This window comes from Anomaloglossus baeobatrachus, chromosome 1, assembly GCF_048569485.1.
Source record: "Anomaloglossus baeobatrachus isolate aAnoBae1 chromosome 1, aAnoBae1.hap1, whole genome shotgun sequence".
Taxonomy (NCBI): domain Eukaryota; kingdom Metazoa; phylum Chordata; class Amphibia; order Anura; family Aromobatidae; genus Anomaloglossus; species Anomaloglossus baeobatrachus.
In genome coordinates this window covers 170,884,195-170,908,660 of record NC_134353.1, presented here as the reverse complement: position 1 = coordinate 170,908,660, position 24,466 = coordinate 170,884,195, and the positions used below count along the sequence as shown (strand labels likewise).

Here is a 24,466-nt window from a genome sequence, read left to right as displayed (position 1 = left end):
GTCTGTGAGGTGTGGTGTTGCAGACTTACCAGTATAAGTTGTGCCCATTACTGAGTGCATTGTGTAGTTTACCCCTGTTGTTTTGTAGCTTCCTTCCTGCTCTTGTTTTTCCTCCTGGACCTCTCATTGTCTTTACCTTTGTGTGTGCATGCTGTGTGACAGAGTTTTGGTTTTCCCTTGTCTTTCTTTATCTGTGGGATTCATTAAACTACACTCCTATCCCATTCCTCCCTGGAGGAGGGGAAGTTAGATCAGGAATGGAAGGAGACTCAGGCCTCTCCACCATCACAAGTATCCCTGAGGTTAGGGATAGCATAGGGCTCCTTTGCTTGAGGGACAGCTTAGGAGCCCCAGTTCCCTGCTATCTTATAATCATCATGACAGTCAATTACTAAATGTCTGTGCATCATTTATGAAGTCTGTTATCTGAGGTACTGTCCATTTTCAGTTTCTGAGGCTTGTAACTCTTATAAACTTATCCTTCTGCAGCAAATATAGTTTTGGGTCTTTTTTCATGGGACAGTCCTCATGAGAGCTAGTTGCATTACCTGATAATTTCCATGGCTGCACTTGAGGACTTCAAAGTTATAGCAATTTTATATACTTACTGAATTTCACTACTGAAAATACTGATGAGTGGTCATTTCTCTTTACTTAATTGACTGCTTCTTGCCATGGAATACAGCTCACCACTCCCGGTTTTACACCTGATGGTTTATAACACTTTCTGAGAGCAGATGATTCCACAAATGAACGTTTGATGAGACATAATAGTTCATGTGAAGCCATTGCAGATAACTACTTGATAAAGTTGCTTGAGAGAAAGTCTAGAGTGTAAAAAGCTGTCACTCGCAGAGAAAAAGGGGGGTACTGTGAGGATCTAAGGTTTAGCACATATTCTACTTTCACACGTTGCTTTACTATTTGCTTCTATATGTGTTCTTTTATGTTTTTCTGACTTTAGTCAAAATTACTGAAAATATTTCTCTAGGAGCTCAGTGAAAAAATATTAACTTATTCAGTTTTAATGTTTACGAAATTGAAGACATCAATAATGGATATCTTTTTTTCAACAGAAATTGTGCAGTTTATCAGTTCTGTGGTTTTTTCACAATTTAATCTCTTCATCAGAAGTATATAACCGTTTTGCGTTGGGACATTGTCTGAATAAGGAAGTAAAATGATTTAAAAAGTGAAAAGCCCCAGAACTGAAGGACCAGATGCAGAGTGTCGACCAGAGTATGTGAATTCCCATCAGGTGAGGTGGTTTACCTAGAAGCACATTATTATTACTTGTACACAAAAATGCAGATAAACATTGTACATATACATTTTGTGCAAAATTGTGCACTTATTTTCAATGAGCAAGCTTTTTGTAATTCGTCTAAAAAATACAATGTAAAGTCACTGTATCTCAGTTATACCAAATTTGCAATACTTATAGGTCTGGGCTTTTTGGTTTATGTTGTTTATAATTTTTATATGTACACTTTGCAAAAAAAAAGCACAAGACAGACTTATCTTGGGCTATATACTATTAAACTTGTAAACAAATGCATCACTGTAAAGTTTAGTCAGAGGCGGTGAAAGTTTTCAGGTAGCCGGGATAAGATATCAGTTTAACATCCATTCTCCAGCTCAGGCATTTAAGTAGTCACTACTCGCCATTTGACTACTCATATGCGATTTTCACACTTACAGACACGTGCCGACTAGTTGTTCTTCCTAATTCTTTCAATGTTCAGTGGAAAACTACAGCTCCTGCTTCATTCAGAGAAGTAGGATGAAAAGCTAGCCGTCATATTAGCGTAACTATGACAATTGCATAGGAGGGGCCATGTGATGGCTTCTGACACCAGCAAGCAGAGCTGAATCCTCACAGTGTGTATATTACACTGTTAGGATTGGGCTAGCTACAGGGTGTAATTTTATAATTATGGGGTTGTCCAGATTTGTGATTAAAGTCTGCAGTCACTCTAGGTGTTTACAGAATTTTGAGTTCTCACAGCATACACACTACATACTTTCAGGATACTCCTGTGCCGACGGCAAGAGTGGACTATCATGTGAGTGAAAGTATGCAATTTGACACATTCTGACTTGATGTGTCAGGCCTGGCTCAATTCACTTGTATAACTATTTAGCACATGACTGCATACTTGCAGTTTTGTGACCTCCCGCTATCACCGCTGCCACTAGAATATCTTGACAGCTTGCAGTGCACTCACTGTGAATATTCAGAAGTCGCTAGTTACATAGAGAACCTGTAGACTTTTAGCACAAACTTTGACAACCACTTCACATAAATACAAATGTAGTAACCCTTAACTTTACAAGACAACACAACACTTTATTATCATAGCCTTGTATCACATAATCTTACAAGTTATGAATTGTTACATGTGTGCATAATCAGAACCAATCACAGCACAAAGAAACAGCACCAGAGTCAAGAGGAGTAAACAAACACATCACCACAATCACAAGCAGTAAACATGTACATCACTAGAATCCCCATCAGTATAGAAACATTGCATCACAATCCCCATCAGTACATACGTACATCACTAGAACCACCATCAGTACATGAATACATCACAAAAATCACCATTAGTACAGACATAAATTGCCAGGATCACCTAAAGTACATGAGTATATCACCAGAACCACCAACAGTACAAGAATACATCACCTGAACCATCATCAGTATATGAATACATCCCCAGGACCACCATTAGTACATGAATAAATCACCAGAATCACCACCAGAACATGAATACATCACTTTAGCCACTATCAGTAGATGAATACCTCACCAGGAGCACCATTTGTACATGAATTCAGCACCAGAACCACGATCAATACATGGTACATCAATTATAATGTCAGGTTCAGCAAGAAAAATGTTTACATATATAAGGGTGGTCACAATAATATATACATTACAAAGAAAACCCTTTATAAAATTATTGATATTTATTGAACTATTTTAAAATTGGAACTATCCCATAATATTTGCAAATGACTACTGCTAAAGTACACAGAAAAGGAAAATATGTAATGCCTGCATATCGTTTTCCCTCCTGTGTATTACCTGACAGCAGTGGTTGGCACCCTATAATGATATGGCGCCCCCACTCATTGTCAACAGTCCCTGTATTTACCCCTTGTATCCCTGTAGGGTGAAAGTGCAAGTGCCTGGATTAGGTGAACAATGCATGAAAAGAAAATTCAATTGTGTATGGCAGGTTCAAAGCAAAAATATGATTACAGGAATGTCAAGAAAGAGGCTACTTATGACACTCCTGTTATATAGACCAATTGCCTCACCTCAACGCATTTCCCCTTACTGTTTCCTCAGGAGGCCCATAAGAAAGCTAGATATTATATAGCCAGATGTAGCAGCAACAGAGTCCTAAATTACTTGATGATTGATAATAGCTAGTAGACTGAAATAGTGATGTAGCAGATCTTAGCATGATAGCTGACTGATGCTCTGAACCTGCCAGACATAATTGAATTTTCTGTTCATGCATTGTTCACCTAATTGAGGCACTTGCACTTTCTCCCTGCAGGGATACACAGGGCAATGCAGGGACAGTTGACGATGAGTGGGAGCGCCATATCGTTTTTAGGGTGCCAACCTCCACTGTCAGGTAGTGCACAAGAGGGAGAACCATATCAGGGCATAGCATATCCCCAATTTCTGTGTGTGTACTTTAGCAGTAGTCATTTTAACATGTTGTGGGATATTTCCCATTTTAAAATAATTCAATAAATATTAATAGTTTTAAAGGGTTTTACTTTTAATGTATGTAATGTCAGGTCAGCCCATATACATTTGTGTGACATGATCCTACAACTCCTAGTATGTATTTATCAAAGGTAAGGAGACACTGGGATTTGTTGTTGATGAGAATTAGTCAGGAGGATTAAAAATAAACATCTATATCCAGGTACCCTTAAAGTGACATCTTTTCTGATAGGAGTCATTCTTTTTCTTTCCTACATTTTGTCCAGATACCATAATAACTTTCACAACCACAACTCTTCTCTGAAGACTTCCATCTTTTCCATTTTTCAACAGCACATCCTGACGCAATGCCTTAAAAATAAAAGTGTCATTATAATGCTCAGGAAAAAAAATAATATCTGCCCTATGCTTTGCTCCTGAAAAAATATTTGCCCCTCACTGTGTTCCCTGCACAAAATATGACCCCCACACTATTTCTTATATGGTACATGTGCTCCACACTGCCATCTCCTTTCCATACTGGACCCCCTCTTCACACTGTCTTTCACACTGTGTCCCCTACTGCCAAGTCTCTATACTGTTCCCCCTCATCATACTCCTACTATTCAGCATACCGTCCCGTACTAGCTGTGTCATCACACTATCTCCCTGTGCTACCCCCTTTCAATTTTGCCCCCACACTACCCAGTCTCTATTCTATGCCCTCTCATGCTTTTTACGCCCACACACATTTTCTCCTCACACTATTTCCCCCAATAGTCTAGTCATACATTTTCCCCCTTCTCATATTGTCTCCTCATACATTCCCCCTAGTCACCTTATTGCCTCCTTACATATTTAACCTCTCACTCTCTTTACTGTCTCCTCACACCTTGCTCCCCATACTGTTTCCACACCCATTCCCTCTTGCTCCCAATACTGTGTCCATAACCATTCCCCCACCTTCATTACCATACTTTTTCCTCATCTACCCCCTTGTTCACCATGCTGTTTCCACATACAGTCCCCCAAATCCTCATACTGTGTCTGCACCCATTCCTCCAGTTAATCACCATAATGACTCCTCACACATTCCGCCTTACTGTTTCCTCATATATGCCCCCTCCCCATACTGTTTCTGCACCCATTACCCCACCTCACTCCTTATACTGTATCCTTATACATTCCCCCTCACTTTCTATACTGTCACCTCATACATCCCCTTCCCCATACTGTTCATGCATGCATTTACACCCCTGCTTGCCATAATTCTTCCTCTCACATCCCCCTTTTGCTCTCCATACTGTGTCCAAACCCATGCTTGTTTACTCAACATCCCCCCCCTTGCTCCCCATACCTGAGAAAACTGACAGACAAAATTCTGATGAAAATCTGATCAAAAACTAGAACATTTTCTTTAATTGTCTATGAGAAAGATTCCAGACATTTTAATGGGCCCTTGGGAGAGAAAAGCCTTGTCATCCTATACAGACCTTGAATGTGCATGTAGTATGATATGAATCTACTAAAACTTCAATAGAAATTACTATGTATTTCTTTTGCAGATATAAAGAATCTAAAATGAATAAGTGGAACATATTTGTGCTCATCCTCCTTACTTTTCATACAAAGTGGCTTCTGGCACAGGTATAGTGTACCAAATAGTATAAATTGTTCTAGTCATTTTAATTTGTAACATACAGTATATTTAATAACTGCGCAGGCATTTACCAAGAAACCCACTAATGCAGAAAAATGAGAGGAACAGGTCAAAGAGGATGAACTTTGTATTGATGTATAACTCAATTAAAATATAACTTTTATTGGTTACAATTATATTATCATAGCACATCATTCTAATCACGCATAATAGATACTGATTATATACTAGGCTACAGTTAATCAGTAGGCATTCTGACACCCTCACTCTGTTCTAGGAGAATGAGTTGTCAGACAGCTAAACTTTTTCCTATGAGTGAGCGCTAACAAGGGAAACACAATAATTCCCCTATTGTGCTATGCTGAGGTAAGCAACCCAAAAGGCTAATACTAGTAATAATAATAGGATAATCTAGCAAGAGACAATCAACATGACTAAAGGCGGTGTTACACGATACGATATATCGTGCGATATGTCGTCGGGATCACGGAATTCGTGACGCACATCGTTAGAGATGTCGTACAGTGTGACACCTCCAAATGACTGTTAACGAGCAAAAATACTCACATTATCGTTGCTCGTTGACACGTCGTTCAATTCCATAATGTCATTCTCCTTCCCGCCGGTTATTCATCGTTCTCGTGGCAGCACACATCGCTACGTGTGACACCCCGGGAACGACGAACAACAACTTACCTGCATCCTGCCGGCAATGAGGAAGGAAGGAGGTGGGCGGGATGTTACGTCCCGCTTATCTCCGCCCCTCCGCTTCTATTGGGCGTCCGCTGTGTGGTGTCGCTGTGACGCTGAACGTCCCTCCCCCTTCAGGAAGAGGATATTTGCCGCCCACAGCGACGTCGTTAGGGAGGTAAGTACTTATGACGGGGATTTAACGACTTTGTCCGACACGGGCAATGAATTGCCCGTGACGCACAAACAATAGGGGCGGGTGCGATCACTCATGCGATCGCACGATATATCATCTCCTGTAATGCCGCCATAACATAAAGATGGTTGTTGCTAACAAGAAGGGTAAGGCTAGTGAAAAGGCTGATGACTACTGAAGCCTAAGGAGGGCTTCACACACAGCGAGATCGCTGCTGAGATCGCTGCTGAGTCACGGTTTTTGTGACGCAGCAGTGACCTCATTAGCGATCTCGCTGTGTGTGACACTGAGCAGCGATCTGGCCCCTGCTGTGAGATCGCTGCTTGTTACACACAGCCCTGGTTCATTTTTTTATTGTTGCTCTACCGCTGTGTCGCACAGATCGCTGTGTGTGACAGCGAGAGAGCGATGAAATGAAGCAAGCAGGGAGCAGGAGCCGGCATCTGGCAGCTGCGGTAAGCTGTAACCAGGGTAAACATCGTGTAACCAAGGTGGTTACCCGATATTTACCTTCGTTACCAGCCTCTGCCGCTCTCACGCTGCCTGTGCTGCCGGCTCCTGCTCTCTGCACATGTAGCTGCAGTACACATCGGGTTAATTAACCCGATGTGTACTGTAGTTAGGAGAGCAGGGAGCCAGCGCTAAGCAGTGTGCGCGGCTCCCTGCTCTCTGCACATGTAGCTGCAGTACACATCGGGTAATTATTCCGATGTGTACTGTAGCTAGGAGTGCAGGGAGCCAGCGCTAAGCAGTGTGCACGGCTCCCTGCTCTCTGCACATGTAGCTGCAGTACACATCGGGTAATTAACCCGATGTGTACTGTAGCTAGGAGAGCAGGGAGCCAGTGCTAAGCAGTGTGCACGGCTCCCTGCTCTCTGCACATGTAGCGACGTTATGATCGCTGCTGCGTTGCTGTGTTTGACAGCTAAGCAGCGATCATAACAGCGACTTACAAGGTCGCTGTTGCGTCACAGAAAATGGTGACGTAACAGCGACGTCGTTGTCGCTGTCGCTATGTGTGAACCCAGCATAAGGAGCAAAAGTTAGACTGCATAGATAACAAATGAGGCAGAAATTAAACAACACCCAATGAGAGAACATGTGATAAGATGGCACTATATTCAATGAAGATACAAAGGTATAAGTAAACCAGTAATTTACAATGTTGTGAAGACATGACAGAAGATGTTTTTGCCGTCAATGAGTCTTTAGCACCCGTTACGACTTTACTGGCTGTATTTCCATGGGCCATATTTGGTAGATGCTGATCAATGGATATCGCATAGTGCCTGTCAAATTTGACTATTTTAGAGAGGATCTGACCTAGTCATCTACGTAGTTCAGTGAGACCCTTGTGAAAGTTACCATGATCATTACACTTGCCAATTTTTTCTCCTTCCAATGCATCAACATTAGAGATGAGTGACCTCGTGGAACTTCGGTTCGGCGGGCTCAGCCGGACTTTAGATAAAGTTCAGTTTGGGACCCGGACTTGACCTGAACTCCAATCGAAGTCAGTAATTGGGCAGTTCAGATCTCCGCCTACATGCAGCCAGCCATAAACAGAACACTTCTAGGGGAGAGAGGGCAGGGTTTTTCCATTTTTTTTATTGTTCACACTACATCCGATCTCACTGTTACTACACCCAGTGTAAGCCATTCAAACACTGCAAGCAGCTCTCAGTTGGCTGAGCATATCTAACCACAGTGATTCTCGCGCAAGTGGTTTGTATACGTAAAGCATCCGAACTATGTTGTTTTTGTAAAGTCGGTGTTCGGTACAAACACTAAACCTCGTGTTCGGTCATCTCTAATCAACATCAAGAATGAGTATTCACTTACCGCATAATGTGTTCCACCCCTCGATAGGTGTAATCAACAGAAATGCCAATTTGATTTTATATTTTCCCTAGCCAACTACCTCCAAAAAAGACAGAGAACATTTTTTACAGACAATTAGAAAAACTATAAATTATTAAGATTTTACGTAATATATGTCTACAACCCATAGTGCTGATATTGTGATACTAGCAGTATTCTCTGCAAACTGTAAAATGATAGTCATTGTAATCTGTACAATGCTTGAAAAAAAAGTAGTAACGAATTGACTTTTTTTTTCTGAATGGGGAAAAAAGTGCACTATTTTTACTGACTGTCAAGGAATTTCCAGATAGTTGGAAACCCTGGTAATCAGTGTTAATGTTTTCACCTGTCAGTTGTTTTAATGTTTTGAGAGATGGGTGTATCACCATTACCATACAGCCTCTAAGTTAAGTGTCATGTACAAATGGGATACAAAATTAATGTGAAGTTCACATACAGCAACATAAATAACGCATTCCTTCAAGCAAATGTATTAATGATTTATTTTAAAGACTTTGTCCAACAACTGATGTATTTTACCTGCTCAAAGTACAGTTGATGCATTTCTGATTGTTGGAGGACCCCTGGCTGCGATCTCTACCAGTCTTTAGCATGGGGGTCCTAAGTCCTCCGTAAATCTTAACTGCATGCTTCATGTGCAATTTACTTTACTGAGTACAGTACTCTGCTGTCTCCCTCGGCTTTTTGAGCAGTAGGATACATGCATGACCATTACTCCCTTTCAACTGTTCTTTAATGTGGTGACTGCAGTGAAAAAAAAATGGGTACTCATGTTTTAGTGATTGGAGGGTCCTTTGGGTGGGACAACAACATTCAGACTTACTTTGTGGAAAAGGGATAATTTTGTATTGTGGGATAATCATTTTAACCCCTTCACCCCTGGCCACTAAAACACCCTACTGACCGGGCCATTTTTTGCAATTCTGACCAGTGTCACTTTGACAGGTTATAACTCTGGAACGCTTCAACGGATCCTGGCGATTCTGAGATTGTTTTTTCGTGACATATTGTACTTCATGTCAGTGGTAAATTTAGGCCGATATTTTTTGCGTTTATTTGTGAAAATTTAGGAAATTTTGCGAAAATGTTGAAAATTTCGCAATTTTCAAACTTTGAAAATGTATGCCCATAAATCTGAGAGATATGTCACACAAAATAGTTACTAAATAACATTTCCCACTTGTCTACTTTACATCAGCGCAATTTTTGAAACAAATTTTTTTTTCGTTAGGAAGTTAGAACGGGTCAAAGGTCATCAGCAATTTCTCATTTTTCCAACAAAATTTTTTTTTAGGGACCACATCACATTTGAAGTGACTTTGAGAGACCTAGGTGACAGAAAATACCCAAAAGTGACCCCATTCTAAAAACTGCACCCCTCACACTGCTCAAAACCACATCCAATAGTTGTTAATTTATTAACTAATTAATTTGTTTATTAACCCTTTAGGTGCTTCACAGGAACCAAAGCAATGTGGAAGGAAAAAATGAAAATTTTACTTTTTAACACAAAAATGTTACTTTAGCCATAAAATTTTCATTTTTACAAGGGAGAAAAGAGAAAGTACACAATACAATTTATTGTGCATGTTCTCCTGAGTACGCTGATACCCCATATGTGGTAAAAATCAATTGTTTGGGCGCACGGCAGAGCTCGGAAGGGAAGGAGCGCCATTTGAATTTTTGAGTGCAAAATTAGCTGCACCTGTTAGCGGACGCCATGTCGGGTTTGAAGACCCCCTGAGGTGCCTAAACAATGGAGCTCCCCCACAAGTGACCCCATTTTGGAAACTAGAGCCCTCAAATAATTTTTCTAGATGTTTGGTGAGCACTTTGAACACCTGGGGGCTTCACAGAAGTTTATAACGTTGAGCTGTGAAAAGAAAAAATTTTTTTTTACCACAAAACGGTTGCTTCAACTAGGTAGCTTTTTTTTTCACAAGGCTATCAGGAAAAAATGCACCATAAAACGTATTGTGCAATTTTTCCTGAGTACGTAGATACCTCACATGTGGTGGAAAGTAATTGTTTGGGCAAATGGCGGGGCTCAGAAGAGAAGGAGCGCCATTTGACTTTTCAAACGCACAGACGCAGTGCACTGATCGGCCGCTGCAGGACGCATGGTCGGATGCGATACAAAAAGCGTCGGGGATACGTAAAAAAAAAAAGTCACGCCAAAAATTGACCATGGATGCAGATCCGTTATGTGCATCCCTGATTAGCGCTCGGCGGGACGCACGGACGGATGGGATACAAAAAGCGTTGCGGATACGGAAAAAAGTCATGCCAAAAATTGAGCAGGGATGCAGATCCGTTATCTGCATCCCTGATCAGCGCTTGGCGGGACGCACGGACGGATGCGATACAAAAAGCGTCGGGGATACGTAAAAAAAAGTCACGCCAAAAATTGAGCAGGGATGCCGATCCGTTATGTGTATCCCTGATTAGCGATCGGCGGGACGCATGGACGGATGGGATACAAAAAGCGTTGCGGATACTGAAAAAAGTCACACCAAAAATTGAGCAGGGATGCAGATACATTATCTGCATCCCTGATCAGCGCTTGGCGGGACGCACGGACGGATGCCATACAAAAAGCGTCGGGGATACGGAAAAAAAAAGTCACGCCAAAAATTGAGCAGGGATGCAGATACGTTATCTGCATCCCTGATCAGCGCTCAGCGGGACGCACAGAAGGATGAGGTGTAAAAATGGACAGGGGATAGAGAAAAAAAAAAAAAAGTTATACTCACAGTACCCAGAGGATCACTGACCAGAAGAGCTGCAGGAGGAACAGATGGCAGAAAGATGGACAGCTTTACAGGAGCAGCAGGCAGATCAGCAGAATGCCCAGGAAGTACCCAGAGATGGAGGCAGATGTGATCGGGCCGGTGAAGACAGGTAAGAGGACGTCGGGGGAGAGCAGAGGGGGGGAGAGCAGAGGGGGAGAGGGGGGGAGTGAGAGCAGAGGGGGGGGAGAGCAGAGGGGGAGGGGGGAGAGCAGAGGGGGAGACCAGAGAGGGAGCTGCAGAAGCAGAATAGAGATAATGGGGGAGGCAGTCAGATTGCGGGGGGAGCAGATCGGGATGTCGGGGAGAGGGGGGGAGAGCAGATCGGGATGTCGGGGGGGCAGATCGCAGGGGGGCACGGGCAGGGGCTAACACGGAAGCGCGCAGGGGCACCACGGGAGCGCGCACGGGCTGCAAGGTGAGCACAGTACTCACGTGCAGCAGGAGCGGTGACCTCAGCTACGGATGGTACCACAAGTACCAGCCACTGCACACTGCAGACATGTTGGGGGAGGGCTCTCAGGCCAGCACAGGCCTGGGGAGGGCGGCCACCGGCAGATCAGACCGTCCCACTGCACACTGATTGGAGCGATTGCGCGTCATAGCACGATCGCTCCAATCAGTGCTGCAGGGGCTGGGGGTGACATGTTTGAGGTACACCTATGATGTGCTGCAGCAGCTGCAGCATCTCATAGCTGGATCTCACAGTATCGCACTAATTCGGGCATTATTTTTGCCGAAATTAGTGCGAACGATGTGGTTGGCGGTTCAGATTTGAACAGCCAATCACATCGATCGTCAATAGGGGGTGGCGATGCCGCCCCCCCTGGGGTCAAGCAAAGGTCCCCTGCTGTAAGAAACAGCAGGGGACATCATTTGAAAGCCGTTGCTATGGCCACGGCAATCAAATGAAGTTTAGGCAGTAAAATTACGTCCCTGGTCGTTAAGTCACGTTAAAATAGGACGTAATTTTACTGCCCGCGGTCGTGAAGGGGTTAATGTTAATGAGATATTTGGCCTATAAGAGTATAAAGAAGATTGTACCTTATTATAAAGTTAAGGCCCCCAAGCACATTATATAAAGTTAGCACAAGACAGTTTCAAAGGTACATTTCAAACATAATAAGATACCTTACGACTCTTTTAAAACTTTTCAAAAAGAGAACTCTAAGTCTGTATCAAATATTCACATAATTTATTTTTCATAATTCATTAGACGATAAACACACACATTATTTACATATCATGATCCCATTTCACATTATGCAAAACAGCTCTGATTTTTGCGTAATGTGAATTGGGATCAGGATATGTAAAAAATATGTTTGTTTGTTGTCTAATGAATTATAAAAAATGAATTGTGTGAATATTTGATACAGACTCAGAGTTCTCCTGTTTTTGAAAACATTTTATAAAGTTTTCCGGATGGAGAAAGTCCAACCTTCTAACATATATGCAGACCTCCTGACTGTCGGCTATACATGTCTAAAAGCATACAAATTGGGCATTTAAAATTCAGCCTGATTCTTTTGTTCGGCAGTGAGGTAACCTACTTGCAGATTATTCTAGCAGCTGCTCTCTCATAGAGAACATAGGTACGTTTTTTGACCACCGGCGGACATACCGCCGGTGCAGCTTGTGTAGTCGCACAGGGGTCCCAAGCGAGAGGGGGCCCCTAGCGCCTGAAAACATATGGGGATTTCTTTTGCCTACAGCAGCTTGAACACTAACAGGAGAAGCCGTGGCCTGATCAGCTGAATGTATATGGTTATGCTGAGCTGACACGGGCCCCTTCCTCACCTGTTAGGGCCTGCAGGAGCGAAGACTCTCTGCAGAAGCTGCTGACGGCACACAGGATGGCATAATTTCTCAGAGCCCAGAGGAGGCTCCGCCCACCAGCTCCGTCTCCAGCAGAGCAGGGGCCTCTGTATGCAAACATATGGGTCATGTGCACTACTTCAGTTTGAAGCCAGGGCGTGTACACCCGGCTTCATAGTGTGCCTGACCGAAACTTCGAGGTCGTGCGCACTGAGCCGAAATCCCCCGTCAGGCGCGATGGCAGTGGAGAGGTGATTGAGTTCATCCTGTGAGGCTGTGCATTCATTAGCATATTAGCTTGCCCACAGAGGTGTACTAACATGCTAATGGGGGCGACTAGCCAGGGGAACGAACGTCCAGGGGACTAGTGCCCTCACTCATTAGCATACGGTAAAAGAATTTTAGAAATACTTTTTCTAAAGATCTCTTTATGTATACAGGGACGGTTAGACAGGGATTAGCAATATACACCCAGAACTGCTTGTGGCTCTGGGTGCATATTGGACCTGACAGGTTCACTTTAAAGGAGTTGTGTGAAATAATACATTCACTGTAAAGAAACGGTCAGGGATAAGAATCTAATGGGAGTTACATTTTGTAAAATTAACAAAATAATTATTCACCCGTGCTGTCACCCTCTTGGATCCAGCGCCAGCAGTCCTGTGGTCTATGCAGCATTAATTATGTCACCGTTCTACCAGACACAGGACCGCTGCAGTTTGTGATTGGCTGCAGCGGTCAAGTGACTTGAATTGCATGCACCACAAGGTGCAGCGGTCCTGTTTCCCATAGAACGGTGACTTAATTAATGCTGGCAGAGAGCACAGGACGGCAGCGCTAAATACAGGAGGTGACAGCAGGTGAATACAATTTATTTTGTTATTTTTACAGAAGTTGGCCTCCAGGTAAAGACCTTTGTCTGGACAATCCATTTAACAAATTATAATCCTCATCTTTCTTCCACCTGACAGCTCTAGTGTTGCATTCCCTGATGCTTCTGTTTACAATTGCTGCAGATATCACAGCCCAGGTGCCCTATGTGACCGCTGTAGACAATCACTAGTTTCAGACTTGAGCTGTATACCACTGACAAGCTGCAAAACACACATGGTATACAGGTTGTGCCATTTCCAGCGAATGTAACTAGAAGCATTGGAGATAGCACTGAAGCTGTAACAAGATAGAAAGGCGGCAGGACTGTGCTGTGTTATATTCAGTTGATAAATATGGAACTTTATTCTTTAGATTTAGTAGTTGTGTCCTAAAGTAGGAATAAACTGTGCAATCTATATGTTAACATTATTTTGTTGTGTTATGAGGGGTGGGGGGGGAGCAAAAAAGATTTCTTGCACTGGGGCCCTCTGCAGTCTGTGGTCGCTCCTGCATTTGACAGAAATGAGCGCTTCTGTGTTTTGGTTATTTGAGAGATAGAACTGTTTGTTAAGCAATAGTTTTGCCGACCGCTATCTAATGTGTATGTCCAGCTATACAGTGGCAGCTTTACAATCTTTGGAGGGGTATCCCAGTTTGGTTGATCTCATGGGTGGGGTGAATATCCATTGGACCTATTGGTCATCAAGCTATTATTATTTATTTTATTTATTATCTTTTATTTTATTTATTTCTATTGTAGACTGTTGTTCATTTTGATCTTATTACACTAACATTTCTACACAAGATTGCTGCATGTTATAGATACAGCCCTTAAGGTAAAGCTGAGACCTGGTAGTAGAAGTGGATAATCACCTTTTTCTCCTCTCTAGGAGATACCACTGGATGACAATCCTAAGATGTTTGATGATCAATATAAAGGTTGCAGAAAGAAAATGGATAAAATTGTCCCGGGCATATTAAAGTCTGAACTTCAATCCAATCAGGCATTTAGTAGTTCCTGGCAAGATGCCACTTCTTATTGGAAAATTGTCAAACCAACCATTAAGGTTCCAAAAACATTTAAAGATGAATATGGAATTGCAGTGGTCGCTTATTCAGGTAGTATCTATGGGCCTTTCAATACAGCAACAAGAAATGTCGGCACTTCAATACAAAATTACAAGAATGCATTTCATTTTAAGGCAATGCACTATTACTTGACTAAGGCTGTTAACTTGTTAGCGAAAAAGAGCCAAAAAAAAATGGTATACAGAGGAGTGTCGAATATTCACTTTGTGCCTGCTAAAAGTGCAAAGGGTCGTCTCCGATTTGGCCAGTTTACCTCTAGCTCTGAAGATATAAATGTAGCTAAAGGATTTGGCACCGCATCATTCTTCACTATGCAAACACGCTATGGGGCTAATATAATGAAGTTTTCAAAGTTTCCTAATGAAAAAGAGGTACTAATCCCTGGATATGAGTTATTCAAGATCGCATCATTTGAAAAACAAACTCACAACTTCACCTTAATCAGTACAGGGACAATCAAAAGTCGCTTTAACTGCGCTTATTTTAAAGGTAAGACATAAGTGGTGATAATCTCAGACTCATTTTAATGTTTGTTACATACTCGTAGTTATATTAAGTATGTGAGAGCATGTTTTGTGTGGGATGAGCTTTCATTTTTATTGGTATCATTATAGGCTACATATGACTTTTGGATTGTGTGGCAGCTCGCACTACTGACTTTTATTTCAAAATGTAACATCACAAACTAAGTGATTCTGATCTCATATTAAGGCTGGAGTCACACATGGCATATAACCAGTTAAGCTCACCTATGCAAAGTCAGAGTTGAAGGTGCTTGCAGGAATGGCGTCCGCCCCAAAATCCGTTTCGGCTGGGAAGCCTTCATCAGGGGAGGGAAGTAGTTCCCGACCAAGGACGTATAGGTATGTCATGGCGATTGCGGAAGCACATGTGCTTAGCTTGGCGTGATCATTGACGGGATCTCGAATTTCCTGACAACCGAGCCCCAGTTGTCACAGACAGGGATGGTCCCTTGACCGTCCCTTGCTGTTTAACCCCCTAAATGCTGCAATTGATAACGATTGCAGCAATTATGGGATTGGGAGAGGGATCGTGCTCAATCTCCACTCTGATTGGTGCCCCCATGGTATAAGCATCATCATGGTGACTCGGGGTTGCAATAATATCCTATATAAGGTCTAAGTAAAAAAATAGTAAAAAAAACCTACAAAAATATAAAAAATCAGGAAATAAAGAACAAAAAAATGATTCCAATAAATAGTTATATTTCTTTAAGAAAAGAAAAAGGACACATATTTGGTATCGTGGCATCTGTAACAACCCGATCCCTTCAATGGACACAGTAAAAAAAAAATAAAAAGTAGCAAACACTATGTCTTTTCATCATGCAGCTGAAAAAAAAGTGGAATAAAAAGTGATCAAAAACACATAAATAAATAAAAATGGTACTACTAAAAAACAAGCCACCATAGAGCTCCATCAGTGAACAAAATTAGTAAAGCTATCGCTCTCAGCTGACTGCTTTTGTTTAAATAGTTTTTACGTTGAGAAAGCAGCAAAACATATAAAAACTATATAAATGTGGTATCACTGTAATCGAACTGAGCCAAAGAATAATGCTGTCTTATCACTGTCTTATCACTTTTATGACATGGTGAATGGCGTAAAAAAAAACAAAACAATTTTAGAATTGCCGTTTTTTCTTGATTCTGCCTTACAAAAAGCAGAATAGAAAGCAAACAAAAAATATTATGAGGCCCAAAATGGTTCCAACAAAAACTCCAATTCATCCTGCAAAAAACAAGCCCTCACATGCATCTGTCGACTGAAAAATATAAAAAACTATAGCCTTCAAAATTAAGTGAAGCAACAAACCTTTATTTAGTAAGAAAGCATTTTTACCTGTAGTGTCAATATGCTCACTGCGCCGCTGGATGAACTCACTGAAGGGCACAGTTGGTAAAATGGGGTCAGATGTGGGGCTTTCTGCTATTTTGGCTTCTCTGGAGCTCTGCCAATGTGATATGGCACCTGCAAACATTCCCTTGTAACAGTAGATACGTTTCTGATCAGCAGAAATGCTGTATTCCTGTAAATGCCAACGCTCTGCCAGCATTCACAGGAAGTGAGTCATGACAGTGACGTGAGTCATCATCTGACCCCGCAAAGCCAAACCAACACAGTGGTGCCCCGTGATCATGTCACGGGGTTGCCGATGGCAGCAGGAAATGGCGCGATCCCTGTCGAAGCACATTAAATCGTATCAGCGTCTGTTAGCTTTACATGTGTGCTGATCAGATCAGCAGACATGTGTAGGTATTTCAGTGACTCGCTGTGCGAGGCGGCAGTAACAGGACAGACACGTCCAAGAACCTACTGGTATGTCCTTGGTCGTGAAGAGGTTAAGAGTTATTACATCAGAAAGAGAAACTGGTCAGAATTGAAAAAATGGCCTGGTCATGATGGTGAAAACAGGCTCGGAGGTGAAGCGGTTAAGAAGGAAAAAACACACATATTTTTAATTGTTGCATCTGCAATTACTTAAACTATAAAATTAGCTTGTCACTCAGCTCTTCATGTAAACATCATTAAAAAATATAGTATTGCTGTTTTGTTCTTTTGTATTAAACTTTTTTTAATAAAAAGCACAAAATAAGTCAAGAGCACAAAAACAAGCCTTCATCACTTGATTCTAGTGATACAATATAAATAAACTATAAATATTGGAGATCACTGTCTACAACAAACCAAACTATAAAATAAGCCTGCCATTCATCCTACTCAATGCACTCCATAAAAAAATCTTTAAAAATATATGTCTGAATATTAATTTAATGTCACGTTGTCTCGTAAAAAAATTAATAAAATTGATCACATGCACCCAAAAGCAATAAAAACTGCAACTTGTCCTTCAAACAATAGCTCCTCATACAGCTCTAATCAACAAAAAAAAACAAGGTTATGTTTTTCAGAATCTAGCAACATGAAAATGTTTTTGTTTTTTACAAAGAATTTTTATTGTGGTAACATAATAAAACATAAATGAAGCTATAGTCCATTACAAGAAGGAAAAAAATTAAGGTGGCGCTCACCAAATGCATAAAATTCTCTTTATTTCTTCATCACATAAAACGGTGTAGGAGAACAGGGGGATGTGGGCAGCGTCTGGACAACTGCCGTTTCGATCTTTAATGCACTTCAACAGGTCCTGCCAGGACTATTATAAAGGTTGCACTTTATAAGATGAGGTTATCTGTGCAGAGGTTCTGTATTGACCCCTCAAAGGCACCTCAGACTTGAATAAACTCCAAAAAAAGTTTCTGAAAGTTTCTTGAAAATTGCTATAAAACTTATAAAAGTCACAAAAAATAAATAGGAGCCGATTCATCAAAGCTATTACGTCAGATAATGATGTAACAGCACTTGAAATTTTTTTGCGGAATGAGGAGCTGTGCAAAATCGTTGCAACTTTTTGGTGGTGAGGCCGGGTTGGAAAGGGAAACAAAAGAAAGATTATGTGTGATCTCCTCCTGTAACCTGAAAAGTAAAATTTGGTTTTAGAAAAATAAGCAATAATAAAAAAAAATGTAAAAAAACATAAAAAGCCATTTAAGAAGGAAAAAAGCTACTCGTATTTTTAATTGTTAATGTATTTTTCATCATGATCACCAGTCAAACTCATGAAAAATGCCACCGCTTTGTACGTCAGAAATTCATCTACAGTCTAAATTTCTGGCGCAGAGTATGGAGGTGGACACCACTTATAAGAGGCACCAAATTCATTAAAAGGAAACTAGGTCACTAGGTTTGATCCCTATAATCTGTGGCCACCACCAGTTAGCCCTTATATACAGCATTCTATAATACTGTATATAAGAGCGCAGGTTGCTCTGTATAACATAAAAACATCTTTTATTATACTCTCTTGTGGGGCAGTCGAGTCCAATGGGCATCGCTGCTCTCGGTCCAGTGCCTCTATCCTCTTGTGATGACTGCACTCCTTTCTTCGTGTGGATGACACGTTCTACTTCATCCACACAGAGTCCGTGATTGCGCTCCTGTGCATGGGCCCAGCTGCGGGCAGAGCAAAGTATTGTAATGCGCATGCGCAGGGAAAGGTCACAGACTGCCTGAACATGCCTACTACAGTGCTTTGATCTGCTCTCAGCAGAGCAGCGAGAAGTGCGAGTGCGGAGGAGTGCAATGGTGGACTCTGTGTGGATGATGCACATGGAGCAGGGAAGGAGGACGGCGATGGAAGGAGGAGACGAGGCATCAGACTGCGAGCAGTGATGTCCATTGGACCCAACCGCCCCACAGGTAAGTATAATAAAAGGTATTTTTAATATTATACAGATCGGCCTGGGCACTTATCACTTATATACAGTATTCTAGAATGCTGTATATAGGGGCTTACTAATGGTGGCCACAGCTTATATCGGTCAAATCTGGTGATTTGATCATGATCCAGGCCGCCTTTGTCCTGCTGCTGGTTACACCCAGCTCTAGCCTGTTCATGTCAGGGGTTAACTTCCCTTGCCTCATTCTGGATCCCAGGATGCTATATATTGCCTCTCTACCTATGGCTCAGTGGCAATGATATTTCTGCCTTGCAGCTTGTATACTGGCTCTGGTGAGTGTTACTGATCTGTTCTGCCTCCCTGCTACTGTGTCCTGACTTTGACCCGCCCCTGTTTGTCTGCCTGTTCTGGTCCCTGATTTCCCTCTCCTGTCTGTTGTTTGTGTTTCCCTCTGCATACCTGATCTCCCGGCTTCTGACTCGGTTCTGCTTTCTGACTTTGATATTGATCCTCCCTTTGCAGTGACTCGACTTTCCTGGCTAGACCCTGACTGTTTGACTACTCTTTTGCCCCCTGGTGATTCACTTGTTATCATTGCTGAAGTTACTCTGCTGTACTTTAGTTGCCTTTCCGTTACAGTGTTTCTTTGTCTTTCCTTCACTACTCTGCTGCCGCCTAGTGGGGATTACGCTGTACTGCGTCTTACTAGCCTTTGTACAGCGTGACAATGCGCCTCTTAATAAATACGGCACTTTCTATTTCAGCAAGACCGGCGTATCACAATTGTGCGCTTGGCCAATCTTGATGAAAAGGCCCTATAGACTTTTAAAATACAATGCCAACATAAAGTGGAAATATTGGAAATGTTAATTATTAACTATTTCATGTGATATGACCATTGGTTTAAGGGAAGACACTCTCAATTAGCAGTGAAACACTTTGACGAAGCTCCGGAAAGTTGAAATTCAAAAGATTCGCTGATATTTAGTTAAAACATATAAACCAAAGACTTTTAATTTACTGGAGATGTAGATATGGTAACATCATCAGATTATCCTGTCAATTTTGCTGATATTAAATAACAACTGAAGTATGATTATATATTTGACACTGGCTAAATATTATCATTTTACTGTATGCTTAAGTGTAAGAAGCTTATTTGTGACTGACACTAATAAACTTTTTTTAATCAGCAGCCCAAGTGGATGAGAAACAGTATAATTTTACCTTGTCCATGTTGCTAAAACAATAATCTGCAAAAAGCTGAATGGATGATGAGAAAAGCTTAAGAAGAAACCAAGCGAGCTTCCGGTGCACGCCTGCCTGCGCACTTGCTTTCTATAATCACATTCTTGTCATTATATTATCTTTAAATATGCAATAATGGAGTTTTCTGGTTAAAAACACATAACTATCTGATAGTATTGTGAAATCAGTGTATGTCGGCTTTTAGCCTCTGGATAGTAACAAGACTGTTCCAATTCTGTGACTGCAAACAGAGGTCCTAAAATGCTGAGGAATTAAATCTGAAAGTATGGTAGAAAGCTACGGATTTATTCTTTGGGAATCTTCTAAGGTTTTTTATTTTTACATAAATCTATTAAACTAATATTAGAAAGTGTAATCCCAAACCCTTTAGCACTTTGCAAAATCTGTATTGTTTTTAAATGGAAAATTGGAATGCAATTAAAAGTAATATTTGCAATATGTATGTTCTCCTGTCATTCTTTCAGAACAGAAGTAAAATAAAAAGGATATTGAGTCACTGAGTAGAATAATTCCAGTAATATCACTTCTATTAAGGAATAAGGCCTCAATTCATCAAGAACGGCAATTTTCTCACCGGTGTTGGTAACATGGTGTGTTGGAGGCAGATGTTTCTGATTTATTAGGAGGAGAATGCACCTTAGTAAATCAGAAAGTTTACTCCAGTCATTAGAGTAAGATTTCTGCCATAAGTAACGCCACAGCTCGTCATAAATTAGACAGGCTGTGGCATCCTCGTGCCCCAACTCTTGCACTTTTAACAATGCTGTGAGAAACTGGCGTGAAAACAAAATATTTGCCCAAATCCGGTTTGCACAACAAACATTTTGCGAATTTTTTTTTTTTCTTTTTCAATGCAATTTACGTCAGAATTCTGTTAAAATTTGTTTGATTACTCGGGGTCTCAGTTAACAAAATAATAAAGAAACACTGCTAATACCATCACTTCTATTTAACACCTATAAAAGGGTTGAACTCAAAGGGAATGCTACAAACACTTTTTAGTTCAGAATAGGTTTTTCTCATATATAGGCACTATCAGTTTAATTACTACTGGAACGTTAAAGAGCATCATGAAGACTTTTCCCTCCTTTTTTATTTTAATATATTACTTTTTTAAAAAAAACAAAAAAATACATTCCAGATATAAGTTATTAAAAAATCATTAAAGAAACAGCTTTATTTACTATGGGAATGGAAATGCAGAGATTATGCTTATCCAACTATCACAGCATGGAGGTGACATATCTGCGGGGAGCAGTGTGAGCTCACTGTTCAGAGTAGACGGCATGTTCAGTGCTGTGGAGTGAGTGCGCTGCTCCACAGGACCTGATACTACTTTATTAGAAGACATTGCCCTGCCTGTCTGTAGCTTCACTATCTACCATTATCACGGGGTCTGTCAAAATGCTCAAAGCAAAGACCAGTGTGATAATGAGATAACGAAGCTGCTGACAGTCAGGGATATCTGTAATGACATACTTATAGTAAAGGGAAGGGAAGTGGCAGTGGCCTATCGTTTAATTATGTGATGTACCTGAAAGCGGTGCATATAGTAACACTGCTCTTACTAAACAGTGAAATCTCACAAGTTATCATGGGATTTCTGATTAGTGAGAAAAGCAGGGGCGGAACAATCACGGGCGCAGGTGTTACAACCTCGACTGGGCCTGGGATCTGCTTCAGCTGGACGTGAATCCAGGAGTGCATAACAAGCTGAAATGCATGGTGGTGCAGAGACCCTTCGGGTCTCTACCTTGCAAAAAAAATCTGCCAGGTGAATAGTGGCCGGTAGTTGACATCGGCGTCCCTGTGAATAAGGGCGGCGGTACATGGCAGTGACGACATGCATCACTATAGCATGAACAACGATGTCAGCTGCCGGCCACTGTGCACTGGCAACAGAGGACACTGCGCGATGTGGGAGTGGAGGAAGGTGAGTATAATGTTTGGGTTTTTTTGCGTTAAAGCCAGAACGGAGCATATATATCAGGAAGTGGACATATTTAACAGGATGGGGACAAATACATCAGGAGGGACTCAGGATGGGAATATATATACAAGGAGGGTCACATATATACCAGGAGGAGAAAATATAAACTAGGATGGGGACATATATACCAGGAAGGGCCATAGATGGGGACAGATATACCAGGAATGTGCCCAGGATAGAGACACATATACCAGGAAAGTGACATTTTTGCTAGGATGATGACATATATAGCAGAATGGAGCCTAAAATGGAGATATCTATTCCAGGATGGGGAGATATGTACTATGATAGGGAAATGTTTACCAGGATGGGTACATATACGGTATACCAGTAAGGGGCCAAGAATAACAACAAGCATACTAGGATGGGGGCATATATAAAAGAAAAGGGACTAGCATAAGGACATGTATGCCAGGATGGGGACATATACAGTATACTAGAATGAGACCTAGGATAGGGGACATATTTATTAGGATTGGGACATATTTTCCAGGAAGGAACCCAGGATAGGGTATATTAGAACAGGATGGGGAACATTACTACATAATGGGGAGAAAGGCAACTCATATGTCTTTATAGGATTTAGAACTTTACAAGGGCCCATAGGTGCCGCCCCCGTGGCAGTAGCCGAGCTGCACAAATCCGGGTTCTCAGTGGCCTGAGGGTCTCCGGACCCGGGGGTCATGCGGCCACTCAAATGAAGGGGGTATTTACAAGGGATTATAGAGTTTGTGATGCCACCTGTGGGGCACGGTAACTGGGGTGAATACCGCCGCTGCCGTTGAGGAGTACCCTGGGTGATGACGAGTGGCAGCCAGGTGTTGTGACCCTCCACAGGTAGGGAGGATGCCCCAGGACTCGGTGTGGGGATAAGGCCGTAAGATGCCGGGATCACTCTTGTTCTCACTCAGTCCATTAAGCAGACACCGACAACCAGGTAAACCAAGTCTCTGGACACCGCTGCTGCTGAGGGGAGCTAGTTCGGGTCCCGTCCCCAATGGTGCTGCCTGGTGATCCGTGACCTGCCTCCTGGCACTAAGTTTACGTCTCTGATGGTCACGGGAGTGTGAAACTTGCTGGGTCCCGCTCCCCACTGTGGCTAAGTGTGGGAGCTTGCTCTCAGGGCTCATGCTTGGGATTTTCTGGACCGTTTTGGATGGAAATTCCTATCCCCCTTCTTGCGCTAGTGCCTCGATTTTGAAGCGGTTGGGAACAAATCTTGAAGGCTCCATTCTCCACAGGTAAATTACCGGGCTGCCTGCAGCTACTCCCCGACCTAGGGTCCACATACCCCGTCGTGCCTCGGTCCCGGACCGGTGATGGTGCAAGGCCGTTGGCTGTCCTGATCATCATTTTTGGCTATGGCTTTAATTAATTCAAGAGCTGCCCTGAACTTGATGGATTTTGGATTTGCAGAGCGTTGTGGTTTTCCTATGGTACCTTTGCATGCTCCTATCCCTTTGAGGGGTATTGATGCTACTCCTTTAGCTGAAAATAAGCCCCAGTTTTGGACCCAGGTGTCGATGCGGGTCATGCCTCACGATCAGGAGATTTGTATGTTTTTGGTCTTGCACAATTTGCATGACATTTTGGTACTGGGCTCCCTTGGTTGCAAGCCCATAGTCCAGTTCTTGATTGGACTTCTTTATCTGTGACTAATTGGGGCTAGCAATGTGTGCATAGTGATACTCCTGTTTTGGATATTTCATCTCAGACACGGGAGGTCCCTGACTATTTGGCGGATTTCATGGATGTATTTAATGAGACCGAGGCTGCGTCTTTGCCTCCGCATAGGGACTATGATTGCGCTATTGAATTAGTGCCTGGTTCTAAATTTCCTAAGGGACGGCTTTTCAATTTATCTGTACCTGAACATGCTGCTATGTGGACTTACATGAAGGAGTCTTTGAAGAAGGGTCACATTAGACCATCATCTTCACCTTTGGGCTCCTGTTTTTTCTTTGTGGCCAAGAAGGATGGCTCATTGCGTCCCTGTATTGATTATTGTCTCCTTAATAAAATTACAGTTAAATATCAGTATCCATTGCCTTTGATTTCCGACCTGTTTTTCAGAGTGAAGGGTGCTAGTTGGTTTACTAAGCTCGATCTTTGGGGAGCATATAATCTCATTCGCATTAAGTAGGGTGATGAATGGAAGATGGCGTTTAATTAATACCGCTGAGGGGTACAAGGTGATGCCCTTTGGGCTCACT

At 42.0% G+C, this 24,466-nt stretch overlaps 1 protein-coding gene across 2 annotated transcripts; it reads left to right on the top strand.

Moving 5' to 3' along the window:
- The first annotated feature begins 1,178 nt into the window (after window positions 1-1,178).
- LOC142290850 (ecto-ADP-ribosyltransferase 5-like) lies at window positions 1,179-20,701 on the top strand. Of its 2 annotated transcripts, none has more exons than XM_075334900.1 (4): window positions 1,179-1,258; window positions 5,299-5,380; window positions 14,534-15,221; window positions 20,191-20,701. In XM_075334900.1, the coding sequence occupies exons 2-4, from the start codon at window positions 5,315-5,317 to the stop codon at window positions 20,244-20,246; spliced, it is 810 nt and encodes a 269-aa protein (XP_075191015.1). In that variant the 5' UTR covers window positions 1,179-1,258; window positions 5,299-5,314; the 3' UTR covers window positions 20,247-20,701. The 2 variants fall into 2 exon arrangements, with proteins under 2 accessions (XP_075191015.1, XP_075191006.1); XM_075334891.1 differs by having other exon boundaries at window positions 20,188-20,701.
- The last annotated feature ends 3,765 nt before the right edge of the window (window positions 20,702-24,466 follow it).

Excerpts from the sequence above, each read along its gene's own strand:
- LOC142290850 (XM_075334891.1), top strand. The coding sequence starts at position 5,315 with ATGAATAAGTGGAACATATTTGTGCTCATCCTCCTTACTTTTCATACA. Across the intron at positions 5,381-14,533 it reads CAAAGTGGCTTCTGGCACAG|GAGATACCACTGGATGACAA; the intron begins GTATAGTGTACC and ends TCTCCTCTCTAG. Across the intron at positions 15,222-20,187 it reads TAACTGCGCTTATTTTAAAG|CAGCCCAAGTGGATGAGAAA; the intron begins GTAAGACATAAG and ends TTTTTTAATCAG.